This window comes from Volvox carteri (genome assembly GCF_000143455.1).
Source record: "Volvox carteri f. nagariensis unplaced genomic scaffold VOLCAscaffold_99, whole genome shotgun sequence".
NCBI classification, from domain to species: domain Eukaryota; kingdom Viridiplantae; phylum Chlorophyta; class Chlorophyceae; order Chlamydomonadales; family Volvocaceae; genus Volvox; species Volvox carteri.
Window position 1 is genome coordinate 107,671 of NW_003307642.1, and position 13,344 is coordinate 121,014.

The window sequence follows — 13,344 nt, forward strand, 5'->3', positions numbered from 1 at the left end:
AGCGCCTTACAGATTCGGAATACCTTTATTCCCGCGACTAAAAACCTATTCCTACGTTCGGACTGGAAAATTAACCGGCAGAAATGAAAAAAAAAACACTGGCTACCACCTGGGGCAGCTGCGCGGGGTTGGTAACAAGTCGGCCGGACAAGGCTTGCAGGGCGACAGGGGCTGGTTGTTGGTCTACAGCCTGGGCCTGGAGGAAGGCTGTAAGGGATGGGCTCGGCCTCTCCCCTGCCCGCAGCCAGTGGGTGCGGGCCTCCATGGCATCCTTCCGGCAGTCTTCCCGATGTGCTCGTGTGAGTGTTGCCTGGGCTTCGACCAGTTGTTGAAGTGGCTGCTGTGGGGGCTGCATCCACCGCTTGCCTTGCCAGCTGGACCTGCGGTAACACCTCCCGAGCCCGGGCCCCTGGTCTGAGCTTGCGGTGTTGTGCCGCCTTGTTGAGCTGAAGGGCCAGGGTGCTCAGCCGGCGTTTAAAAGCTGGCCACCACGCAATCAGGCCCAAAGGGTTGTCCTCCGCAGATGGTGCTGTGGCACACTGGCTGGTGATCCATGCCTCCATGCTTGCGGCTAAGTCCTGGTGTGATGTGAAGGCCAGCCGCACTCGTCGGTTCCCTGGGCCCTTGCTCTCTGGTCGGCACGGCAGCAGGTGCATGACCATTGGCTTGTGATCCGACGGTGTTTGCACGGCAATCTCCGTCTTAGCAATGTATGGCATGGTGCCGTGGTCTACATAGATGCGGTCTAGGCGGGAGGCCCCGACGCAGGGAGCTCTGTAGAAGTGGGTGTAGTCGCAACTGTGGGGGTGCAGCTGGCGGTGGCTGTCCACCATGGTGGGGCCTGCTGCCCGAAGAAGGTCGCCATCTCCCCGTCGCCCTCCTGGACCTGCTGTGGAGACCAGCCCTGGGTCTTCCACAAAGTTGAAGTCACCTGCCCAGACCAGCATGGTGTCACTGTTCTCGGCTGCATGCTTGGTGGTGGCAGACAGTGTGGCTGTAAACAGCGACTGCCGGATCGGGGTTGCTTGTGCTGAGGTACCCGTGGGGCCGTACACATTGCAAATGTGAATACGGTGTCCTCCCCAACGTAGTACACAGCTGGTAAACCGCCCTCTGACCGCAGGGGGGGAGTGGGAGGCGGCTTTTCCAAGTTGGTAGCCAAATTCCGACGGACAAGGATAAAAACCCCCGCTTTGTGGGGAGAGTCGGACCAGGAGTAGGCCGCCACTTTCCATCCCCGGGTGTGTGCAGCGTGCGTTGCCAGGTTTAGCTCATTTTCTAGTCGGCCTTGGTTCATGAGCATTGGTGTGGTGGGTTTCCTGGAGGCACGCCACATCCAGGCCCATCTCTGCCCATAGCTTGACTGCTGCGTGTACTTTGGGTCTGTGTCTCGCCGTCATGCCTTGTACATTGTGCGTCGCAATCCGAAGGGGATGGCCTCGAGTGGCTCCCCGCTGGCGAGTCCCATTGTTAGCTCTTGGACAGCTCATGTTACTGAACGGGTGGGTTGGTTGGGCCATCCCCTTCTGGGGGGCTGGCACTGGCCAGGGCCTGGGTCCCGGCGGGGAGTTGCAGCTGAAGGGTTGGAGTCGGGGACTCCTCCTGGGGTTCCTCTGGACTGCACATACCTCCATGACCTGGGCCTCCGTGGCATCCTCATAGTCCGATTCCTGCATTTCAATGTCGCTGCCAGTCGGGGCCTCCGAAGTCGCTTGTTGCTGCTTCTTTTTCGCCTGTTGCTTCTTTGGTTTAGCTGACTTCCCCGAAATCGCGGCGGCTTCCCGTTTAGCTGCAGCTGAGGCTCTGCGGGCTTCGTTTGCCTTGGCCGTCTGTGCCCGGTTACGTGCCTTCCGCTCCTCCTCCGATAGGTGCTGCAGGCGTTGCTTGGCCTGACCAGTTCGGGGCTTAGACTCCCGAGCTGGGACTCTGGCTACTGCCTCTAGCGGTTGGTGTGCTGATGGGGTATCATCCTCAGACTGTTCCGCCACCATCTCCTCATCCGCCAGATCCGGCACCGCCAATGTATGCTCATCCTCCGAGTCCATGTCTGTTGCGGCTGGTTTCGAAGCTGAAGGTGTTGGTGCAGTCGGCTTGCCTGGGCCAGCTGCCCTGTGTAGCGCTGTTCCCAAGGTCTCCTGGCTGGCCTCCCGAGGGACTGCGGGTGGGTCGGGAATGGGGGTCTTCTTACCCTTCTTTCCTTGTAGCATCCAGCCTGCAGACCCGGTGGGACCCGCCGTGTCGGTCCCGCCAGGTTGGGCAGTGGGTTTACTGCCGCCGCTGCCGCTGTTGTTGGGCTGCGAGGGAGGGACTCTGCTGCTACCGGGTCCAGTTGGCAAAGCTGGTCCACCATTGCCTCCGATTCCTCTGCCGCTGCTGTGTTCCCTTGGCGCCCGAAGTGGCATTGGCATCGGAGGTGGTGGTGGTGGTGGTGGTGGGGGGGTAAACCAACTCCGCTGCATTTCCCTCTGTTGCCGCCGCCTGTAACCCTGACACCTGCGGCTCCACGGCCTGTCCCGGGGGTCCAGGGTAGGTTGCCGGGCGGGTGGGGCCGCTGAATGCTGCCATGGGCGGCATTGGCGGTGAAGGGTCTGCTGGGCGGGTTTGCTGGGTGTGGTGCCCCGCCGCCTCTCGTTGCCTCCGCTGCTGCTTGCGAAGCTCCTCCCGGGGTGGTGGACAGCGGGGCATAAGGTAGGGGTTTACCTCGAGGTTGGGTGACAGCTTGTGGCGGCCTTTAAACAGCCGACCTGGTGCTGCTCGCCCAACCACCCGTAGTACTCATACGGCATCTCACATGGCAAGCCCCGGTGATCACGGGGCAGGGTGAGCTGCCAGGTGTCGGCCATGGCCGTGGGGATCAGGTACAGAAATTCCGTCACTGTGCGGGGCTGATTGCTGGTGCTGTAGGCCCTGGCGAGGAACTCAGCGACCCCGTGGACGCTGAGTTTGGTGGGGACTCCCTTAATCTCCCGGCACTGTACCGGCAAGACTTTTTTGAGCAGGTTCTTGATCTGCAGCTCCACCTCGATGGGGTCCTCGTGGGGGCAACATATAGTTGCACCCCACTCACGCGAATGCGTTCACCGTAGGCTTCGAACAAGTACGCTAATCCACCTTTTGGCACCAATATGGAAAAGTCCATCGCGATGTTGCTCTCGGCCCCAGCTGCGTATGAAAGCCGCTTCTCAATGCGTGGGCCGCCCCACCAGTTGAACTCGGCAGAGCTGAAATGCTGCCCCAGCGTCGACCGAATAGCTGTTCCTAATGGTCCATATATCTGAGCCATTAAGTCATTCCGGTCGGACCTCGCGGGCCAATGGACGACGAGGTCAACGGTTTCCAACTCCAGCACCGAGCTGTACTTGTAGCCGTCCAGCGTTACTACGTTAAAGGCGTTAATCCGCTTTGGAGCTGCTTTTGCCCTGCCAGCGTTTGGAAGCTCTGTCGGTTTTCTCGTGCCGCCATTTCCAAGTGTCCTCGGCGCGGTAGTCCGCGGCCGTTTCCTCTGAGCCATTCCGTTCGCCATTTCTATCCTACCATTTCTGAGATGAATAGGTTGGCAATTAGTTTGGCACCTGCGGCCGTGTGCAGCCGATGTCCATGGTAGCAATCAGGTTGCAGTCTAACGATCAGGTCGTCATTATACACCCATACATATGTATGTATGTATGTATGTATGTATGTATGTATGTATGTACGTAACCCCCCAAAAACCCCTCCACCCCCCCACAGGAGGGGGAGCACCTGGAGAACTCCCCGGTTCGTTGTCCCGGTTGCCGCGCGCAGCTGTGTGGCCGATGCCGGGTGTTGTGGCATATCGGCGTGGTGAGTGGTGAGGGGGGAGATGGTTGGGAAGGGGGGCCAGGAGGGGGGCCAGGAGGGGGGGGAGTACGCTACGTGCTGCGGTGGCTTTCTTCTACTGGGGGGGGGATTTGGCGGTTTGTGTGTGGCGGGGGAGGTCGCTTTGGTTTTCAGAGGTTTTAAAGAGACAACTGCCGACAAACTGCCATGGGGGTTAGGGGGAGTGGGGAGGGGTGTTAGGGTTAGGGTTAGGGTTAGGGGTTTTCCCCCCCCATTTCCCCCTCCTATACACCCCCCACCCCCCGGAGGTCGCCACTCCGTCGCCCTGTTCGGACGACCAGCACAATGCACATCGCCGCAGACCCCTCCTGGTTAAGCATCTCTCCCCCGTGTTCCCCCCCACCCCCCTCCTCTCTCTCCACATGTCGCACAGGCAGTGGAGCCGACCCGGTGACTCCTCCGCGTGTTTTCCCCTGCCCCCCTTTCCTTTCTCCTGCTTGTCCGATTGGAATTCTGCGATCTGGATCTTCTGGATCTGTATTATTGAACCGCTCTCCTCACCATGCCATCCCTTTCCAACCCCCGCTAAAGCCCTCCCCCTCCCCGCCCCTCCCCGCCTTTCCCTCCCCCGCCTTTTCCCCGGCTTCTCGTCTGTAAATAAACGACGTGCAAACAGTCCTGTGAACAGTACCGCGCGACGGGTGGCGTAACAGGTCCGCCCGGCCGCACTCCACAGCGAGCCATTCCAATGCATAACACATCTGCCAATCTGGCAATCAATACCAACGTAGCAGCAGCGGCAGCAACACGGGGTGCAGGAACAGATGGGCCTGACCTGGGTGCAGGTGCTGCCGAACCTCGTGCTCTTGGTGGTGGTGGCGGTGGTGGTGGTGGTGATGTCGCGCGAGTAGGCGCGGGTGCAGGTGCAGGTGCGGATGCGGGGCCAAGCACAGCAGCAGGGGCTGCAAGTCCTCCGAGTGAAGGCAGAGGCGCCGCGAGTGGGCCGGGCACAGCAGTAGCAACAGCCGCAGCAGCAGCCGCAGCAGCAGGATCATTACCAGCAGTAGCAGGCATGAAAGCGGAAACGTACCTAAGAAGGGACTGGCCAGCAGCCGTGAATGTGGCGGCAAGGGCGATGGCGGGAGCAGCAGCAGCGGATGCGGTTGGAGCTGTAGCCGCAGGGACAGATGCGGCAGTAGTAGCGGGTGGTTTCGGAGCGGGGCCCTCCGCGGGCTCACCGCATCCACATCATGCGGATCACTGTGATGGCGGCCGCACTCTCACTTGCAGCATCTGCCTGGAAGAGGAGCCGTTACAGGCCTTCCACACAATTGGTGAGGGAACGACGGTGTCATTCGCCGACCGAACCTAGTGCAGTGCAGTGCAGTGCGCCGTCATGCTATATATTATCGAACCGCAACATTCCGACCTTGGCTCAGCTCAGAGGAGGGGGTGGGTGGCGGTGGCGTCCGGGCGCAGGAGCCCTGGTGGCTCGACGTCAAGTATCAGACTTGCTTCCCTCCTTCCTCCCTTGAAAAGACTTCCCAGTTAGTATTGCTTTCCATTATTGCTTTCCGTTATTGCTTTCCGTTATTGCTTTCCGTTAATGCTTTCCGTTATTGATTGCCGTTATTGATTGCCGTTATTGATTGCCGTTATTGCTTTCCGTTATTGCTTTCCGTTATTGCTGTCCTCCCTGGAGCAACAGCTGCTGCTGCTGCTATTGCTGTTGCTGTCGTTATCGTTGTCCTCTCCCTCCCCGGCGCCTTCACGGGCTCCGCTGCACTGCAGACGGCTGCGGTCACCGGTTCTGTGGGCTGTGTCTGTCCCGCCACGTGCAGCTGGCCGCACGGAGGAGGGCGTTTCCAGTGAGGTGCCCGCAGCCGGGATGCAGGTTGGCGGGGGGGGGAGGAGGGGAGGGAGGGAGGAGGGGTTAAAAGGGGGCGGTTGGGGTTTTGGGGACAGAAGGAAGACACGCATGTGGATGGCATGGTGGGAGAAGAGGGGGATATAGTGGGTACTGCTGCTGCTGCTACTGTTGCTGTTGTCTCTGTTGTGTATAAAGCTCCCCTCTTGCTATCTGCTATCGCTACACCCCTCCCCTCCCGTTCCCCCCTTCACTCGCTCGTGGTTCGTCTTTCCCCTCCTCCCCTCCGTACACAGCGGTCCTGGGGTGAGTGTTGCGGAGGGTTTGAAGCTGCTTAAGGATGCGGAGGACCGGAACAAGCTGATCATGGTGAGTGGGTGGGGCATGGGAAGGGCGGGTGAGAGGGGGGCCCCAGCACGGGGAAGTTTACAGGAGGACAGGAAGGGAGGGAGCGGGAGTAAAAGGAGGAGGCGGGGGGAGGGAAAGCAGAACGGAGAGTGGGATTGGTGGAGGGAGGGGAATGAAGTAGCGACGCGGGGAGGGAGAGGTAGAGGTAGAGGGTGCAACAAATATCGGGTCAAAAAAGGGGGAGAGGGTTTCACATGACGCCAGGGGGGGAGGAGGGGGGAAGAGGGAGAAGAGGGGGAGGAGGGGGACGGAGAAGAACCAGACCTGCTCTGTGTTTGGTCCCGTACCCTGGCATGATTCTTGGTGGTGTGTTGCGGTGCGTTTTTGTGTTTTGTCGTACTCGCAGCTGGAGGTGGAGTCCAGTCTTCCCCAGCCCCTGCGCTTCTACTGCCCCAACCCCGAATGCAGCCTGCTCATGGTGCTGGACGTAAGTGTGTATGTATGTATGATGTGTGGGACAGGGGGGTCATATCTTCACCCGTGGCTGCTACCCGGCAGACCCTGCCTTCCCCAGTATTTCGGGGCACCCTCATCCAGTCACCCTAGCCAACTTCTCAGTCGATCGCTCAGGTTCCGCACCCACCACCGGCATCCAACGGAATATGCCGGGTGGACAGCGGCCCAACTCCATTCCTGGTCAGCTCGCAAGTCAACTTTATCCCAGGTCACCACCGTCCATTGACTAGGGGCTCCTTACCTTCCACCATCGGAAGGATTTTCGACCCTGACAGGTCTCGATCCCGGGATTTTCCCGGGGGCAATGGTCCGTGCCTTAACAGTAGTGCCTAACCTGAGTATGTATGTATGTACGTCACCCCCAACCCCCCCCTCCACCCCCCCACAGGAGGGGGAGCACCTGGAGAACTCCCCGGTTCGTTGTCCCGGTTGCCGCGCGCAGCTGTGTGGCCGATGCCGGGTGTTGTGGCATATCGGAGTGGTGAGTGGTGAGGGGGAAGATGGTTGGGAAGGGGGGCCAGGAGGGGGGGGGAGTACGCTACTTGCTGATGTGGCTTTCTTCTCCTTGGGGCGGTTTGGCGGTTTGTGTGTGGCGGGGAGGTCGCTTTGGTTGAGCATCTCTCCCTCGTGTTCCACCCCACCCCCCTCCTCTCTCTCTTCATGTCGCACAGGCAGTGGACCCGGCCCGGTGACTCCTCCGCGTGTTTTCCCCTTCCCCCTTTTCCTTTCTCCTGCTTGTCCGATTGGAATTCTACGATCTGGATCTTCTGGACCTGTATTATTGAACCGATCTCTCCACCATGCCGTCCCTTTCCAACCCCCGCTCAAGCCCTCCCCCTCCCCGCCCCTCCCCGTCCCGCGCCTTTTCCCCGGCTTCCCGTCTGTAAATAAACGACGTGCAAAAAGTCCTGTGAACAGTACCGCGCGATGCAGGTGCGTCTGGGGGCCGGCAGCAGCGGCGGCGGCGGCGGCGGCGGCGACGAAGCAGCGCTGGCTGGGGTCTCTGGTGAACGTGTCTGGAAGCCCTGTCCGCAGTGCCGTCAGCTGGTGGAGATGGCGCAGGGGTGCAACCACATCACATGCAAGTGCGGCGCCGAGTGGTGCTACAAGTGCGGGGCGCTGTGGAAGAAGGTGCAGCCGCCTGAGGAAGCGGCTGCTGCCGACGCGGCTGGGCCCCGGGGGGAAGTGGGGCGCGGGATGTTTCCGCATAATGGGCGCAGCAGCCGGCCTACTTGCAAGTAGGTGTTTGGGGGGGGCAGGGGGCAGGGGGCAGGGGGCCCTTCCGTCTCTTTTTCCGATTTTTCCGATTTTTCCTTCAATTTCATCTTTTCTGTTCTTCTCCTCCTGAATTGTCCTGAGCTGCAGCTGTCGTCTGTGGGATGACGCCAACCGGCAGCTGGAGCAAGAGTCCCGAACGCTCTGCTACGCCCGACGCGGCATGCCCGAAGAGATGGCTCACCGCCGAGCGATGAATGAGCTGCGCGACCTGGACATCCTTTTGCAAAACCAAAACCAAAACCAAAACCAACGCGATGACCATCGAAACACTGGGCATGAGCAGCCACAGCTGCAAGGGGCGCCGCCGCCGCCGCCGCGGCAGCAGCAGCAGCAGCAGCGGGGCCTGCCGGCGGCGGCAGCGGTGGCGAAGGACCCGCGGCAAGCCAATGGCATGGGGGGAGCTGGCGGCGCCGCGCCTGGCGGAAGCGGTAGGCGGGGTGGCGCGCCGGCGGCGGCGGCGGCGGTGGCCGACATCAAGCAGGAATATCGCGACAGTTTGCGCGAGACGCCGCGACGGACAGCGCAGACGAGAAACACGCAGGTGGCGGCGATGGTTCCGCCGGCGTTGCGATTGACGTCGGGGCTGGGGCTTGATGGTGACGTACCCCAGACGGCCTTACGAAGTGAGCAACTCAGACCTCACCCACATGATGTGGGGGGGACGATGCAGTCGCCCCCTGTGACGGAGAGGATGGGAAAGACGAGCTGCGGCGGTGCCGTTGCGGATAGCGGCGGAAGCTGCCAGCGGACGGCCAACGGCGACGCCAGCGGTACCGCTGGTGCGGCGGCGCCTGCGCAGCAGCAAGGGCAACAGCAGCAAGGGCAACAGCAGCAAGAGCAACAGCAGCAAGGGCAACAGCAGCAAGGGCAACAGCAGCAAGGGCAACAGCAGCAAGGGCAACAGCAGCAAGGGCAACAGCAGCAAGAGCAACAGCAGCAAGGGCAACAGCAGCAAGAGCAACAAGAGCAACAAGAGCAAGAGCAGCAGCAGCAAGAGCAGCAGCAGCAAGAGCAGCAGCAGAAAGAGCAGCAGCAGAAAGAACAACAGCAGAAAGAACAACTGCATCTGCAGCGTCTGCAGCATCTGCAGCATCTGCAGCATCTGCAGCGTCTGCAGCGTCTGCAGCACCTGCAGCACCTGCAGCACCTGCAGCATCTGCAGCATCTGCAGCAACAGGAGCTCTGTAAGCAACAGCAGCAGCGGCAAGAGCAGCAGCAGCAAGAGCAGCAGCAGCAAGAGCAACAAGAGCAAGAGCAACAGGAGCTCTGGAAGCAACAGCAGCATCAACAACAGCATCTGCAGCGTCTGCAGCATCTGCAGCGTCTGCAGCAACAGCAGCAACAGGAGCTCTGGAAGCAACTGCTGCAGCAGCAGCAAGAGCAGCAGCAGCAAGAGCAGCAGCAGCAAGAGCAGCAGCAGCAAGAGCAACAGCAGCAAGAGCAACAGCAGCAAGAGCAACAGCAGCAAGAGCAACAGCAGCAACAACAACAGCGAGAGCGACAGGAGCTCTGGAAGCAACAGCAGCAGCAGCAGCAGCAGCAACAGCAACAGCAACAGCAGCGACAGGAGCTTTGGAAGCAACAGCAGGAGCAACAACAACAGCAGCAAGAGCAACAGCAGCAAGAGCAACAAGAGCAAGTGCAACAGGAGCTCTGGAAGCAGCAGCAGCAACAACAGCAGCATCTGCAGCAGCAGCATCTGCAGCAGCAGCAGCAGCAGCAGCATCTGCAGCAGCAGCATCTGCATCTGCAGCAGCAGCAGCAGCGGCAGCAGCATCTGCAGCAGCAGCAGCAGCAGCAGCGGCAGCAGCATCTGCAGCAGCAGCAGCATCTGCAGCAGCAGCAGCATCTGCAGCAGCAGCAGCATCTGCAGCAGCAGCATCTGCAGCAGCAGCAGCATCTGCAGCAGCAGCATCTGCAGCAGCAGCATCTGCAGCAGCAGCATCTGCAGCAGCAGCATCTGCAGCAGCAGCATCTGCAGCAGCAGCATCTGCAGCAGCAGCATCTGCAGCAGCAGCAGCGGCAGCAACACCAGGGTTCGACGTTGCCAGTGCTGGACATGCCGTACAACCGCCGGCAGCCGGGGGAATGTTGGCGGGTTGAGGAGAGCACAAGGGGGGGGGAGGGGGAGGAGGAGGAAGGGCTTGGCTCTCACCTCCTGAATCGTCACTTCCGTACAAGAGTGAGTGAGGATTACGTGAAGGCTGAGGAGGAGGAGATGCAGTAAGGTGTACGGAAAGGGTCGGGGGTTTGTTGGGATTTAGGTGTGTGTGTATGTGTATAGGGGGCCCAGAAGTCGACACACACACGAGTGATGAGGCGGATGAGGGCGCTCATCGGGGAAGGTACCCCGCCGGGTTCCTCCTGCCTTGACTTCTGCACATATATACATACACACGGACATCTCTCGAATACAGCCCACATCGTCCCCCCCGAGTATATCGTCCAGCTTCCAACCCTACAAATCCAAACCGCGCCGCTTTTGAGCCCGCCACTCCCTCCCCCCTCCGTCCCTCCCACCCTCCCTCCTCTCCCCCGAAGGACACTACCGCCCCGACGACGACGACGACGACGACGATGATGATGATGATGATGATGGCGAACAGGGACACAGGCGGAGGGGAGAGCGGGGGGACCGCCGAAAACGGGGCCCGAGCACGGACGGTCGTCAAGATTCCTCCGGAAGCCGCTGACGCTGGTGCTGACGGCGACGGTGACGGTGACGGCGACGGTGACGGTGACTGCGACGGTGACGCTGGTGCTGACGGTTACGGTGACGGTGACGGCGACGGTGACGGTGACTGCGACGGTGACTGCGACGGTGACTGCGACGGTGACGGCGGCGGTGACGGCGACGGTGACTGCGACGGTGACTGCGACGGTGACGGCGGCGGTGACGGCGACGGTGACGGTGACGGCGACGGTGACGGCGACGGTGACGGTGACGGTGACGGCGACGGTGACGGCGACGCTGTCTTTGGACTTCGCAACGATGCTCTGGGGGGGTTGGGGTCCTCCTCCTGGTGGGGGAGAGAGGCTGTTCGACGCGAGTTAGCGCCGCTGGGGGCGGGGGTGAGGTGGGACACGGGAGCAGCAGCAGCAGCAGCTGCCGGCGGCGGCGGCGGTGACGTGGAGGACGTGGAGGAGGCGGCGGGGAATGACACGACGGCGATGATGGTGGGGGACACGGTGACGACCTTGGGGTTGCCGTACTGGAAAGATCTAGGGGATCAAGGCGGACTGGATGCGATCTTTCGCCGCCTTGAAGACTCAGCTTGTTGGGCGCGTGTGCGCGAGGAGAGCAGATCCCTGGCGGAGGCGGCCGCCGGGGCCGCCGCGGATGCTGTACGACAGCGGGAACGCCAGCCGCTACGTGACATGGCGTGGCAGCATGCTGTAGCGGAGGGTGCTGCTGCTGCTGCTGCCGGCGGCGGCGGCGGTGGGGGCAGCAGTGGTGCTGCAGCCAGCGGCACGGCGACGGCGGCGACGACGGTGGCCATTAACGCAGCGGCGGCGGCGGCGGCGGCGGCCGCGCCGTTACCCCATGGGCGCGGTGACAGCGTAAGAGCTCCGTTGTTGGCGCCCGGTCTGAGCGACAGGCCGTCGTCTGGAGGGCCGGTTTTGTTGTACCGGGATGCGGTACGGAGGACGGAGGCGGCGACAGTCACGAGCGTGCGGTCAAAGGCGAGTGCGAGGGTGGATGGGGTGTAAAACGTTGATATAGGTAAATGGTTGGGAGAATCCGTACTTTGAGAACCTTCTGCGGTTGGTAGGGAGTTTTGCACTAGTGATTTAGCGTAGTGAGACAGATTAACAATTGCTAGAATTTCAAATGCAGTTATTTGACAGTTTGTTTTGTTAGGTAATATTTTACCGCACATTTGTTTCTCGCTATGTCGGCTGGCTAGCTGAGTTGGGTGGGCTGCGTTGGTCGGGTCATGGGCGTATGTGTTAGCTGGGGCCCCGAATATTTCACGATTTACACTTTCCGATACCTTTTCCTCTGCGCCGCCGTTAGTTCTACACCTAAGCACTGCTACGGTTCCCTTTGCTTTTCTGATCTCCTTAAGATTTTCCTTTCATCTCGGAAGTTAGGTAGTGTTTTCCCGCCTTCTGCCTTCTTTGGGATTCGAAGTCGGCAGCTTTGGTAAGTAACTCGTTTCGCAAAGACAACTACCATTCAAGTGATCATTGGTCAATATACATATATTCCTGATGCCGCATTTGTCGTACCCTCCTGGACTATATCCGTCTATATCTCGGGTATATCTATCTGCTTCACCCGCCAGTGGTCCGTCTTACAACCCCCGTTTCCCCTCCTGCTGTGCTGTGCTGCGGTTTACAGAAGCGAGATCGCTCCCCCGACCAGGCGTACGACCTGCCGCCGGCCAAGACTGTTGCCGGGACCGCTGGGGCTGCTACAGCCCTGAGCGCTGCAGCCACCGCAGCGCTACTGCCGCCATCACTACCGCAGCAGCCGCTACTGCCGCCACCACAACCGCAGCAGCCGCTACTGCCGCCATCACAACTGCAGCAGCCGCTACTGCCGCCATCACTACCGCAGCAGCCGCTACTGCCGCCATCACTACCGCAACAGCCGGCGGCCGCGTACGCCGCCTCGTCGTTGCAGGGCCTCCGTGTCGCCCTTCCCCCGCAAATCGACCCCAGGACTCGAGCTCCTCCAGGCGGACCGGGGTTGGAGAGGAGGCAGGGCCTGGCGGCGGCGGTACTGCCGTACTGCGGTCCTACGGCGGCGGACGCCGAGGACGGTATCAGGGCTGCAGATGACGGTGGTTGTGGCAGCCGAGGCGGCGACGACACCGGAGCTGGGGCGGGGTCCCTAGTGCACAGACGCCACATTTCCGCCGAACAGCACCAACACCAACACCAACTCGGCGCTTTGTCCGATTTGGCAGCTTATCCGTGGCACAGGGGGGATCCTCACGTACCTGTCCACGCCCCCCATGTCCAGGCGAACACTCATCGCCATTCGATGCAACTGCAGGCGGGCGCGTCCGCTCGACTTCCAACAGCCCCGTCCGCTGTGTTGGCCCACCACCACCAGGGCCACCACCAGGCACCTGCGGCCACCCGGCGGGTTGTGGTGGCGCCGCCGCTGGCGGCGGCGGCGGCGGCGGCGCCAGCAGCTGCGGTAAGGTTTGCAGACGGACCCTTCCCGGGGAGTTATCTGCTGTCGACACCCCCCCTGCGAACAGAGGGGGATGCGGCTGCAGGCGTTGCTGCTCCCGTGGCTGCAAGTATCGGCGGACCTGACGGAGATGGCGCCGCCGGCGCCGGGCATTGCAACGGCGACGCCGCAGCTGGTACGACGGCTAACGACGGCGACGCCGCGGACGATGAGCAATGGCCGAGTGGCTGTAGCAGCGGCGGCGGCGGCGGCGGCTTCGGTGCTGGCAACATACATATGGACGTGATTATGAGCCCCTTGGGTCCGGGACTGGGTGTTGGCGGGATGATAGGCAACATCGGGGAGTTGGAACCGAGCAGCGAGGAGAGGGAGGTGCAAACTGAAGGCA

General features: G+C 61.3%; 1 protein-coding gene across 1 annotated transcript; it reads left to right on the forward strand.

The window, feature by feature from the left end:
* Nucleotides 1-5,573: 5,573 nt before the first annotated feature.
* Nucleotides 5,574-7,648, forward strand: VOLCADRAFT_46019 (uncharacterized protein; the record flags this gene model as incomplete). Its single annotated transcript, XM_002958574.1, has 4 exons — nt 5,574-5,692; nt 6,317-6,506; nt 6,921-7,010; nt 7,436-7,648. Coding segments are annotated over 4 exons (612 nt in total), but the record flags the coding sequence as incomplete, so codon positions are not given.
* Nucleotides 7,649-13,344: the final 5,696 nt, after the last annotated feature.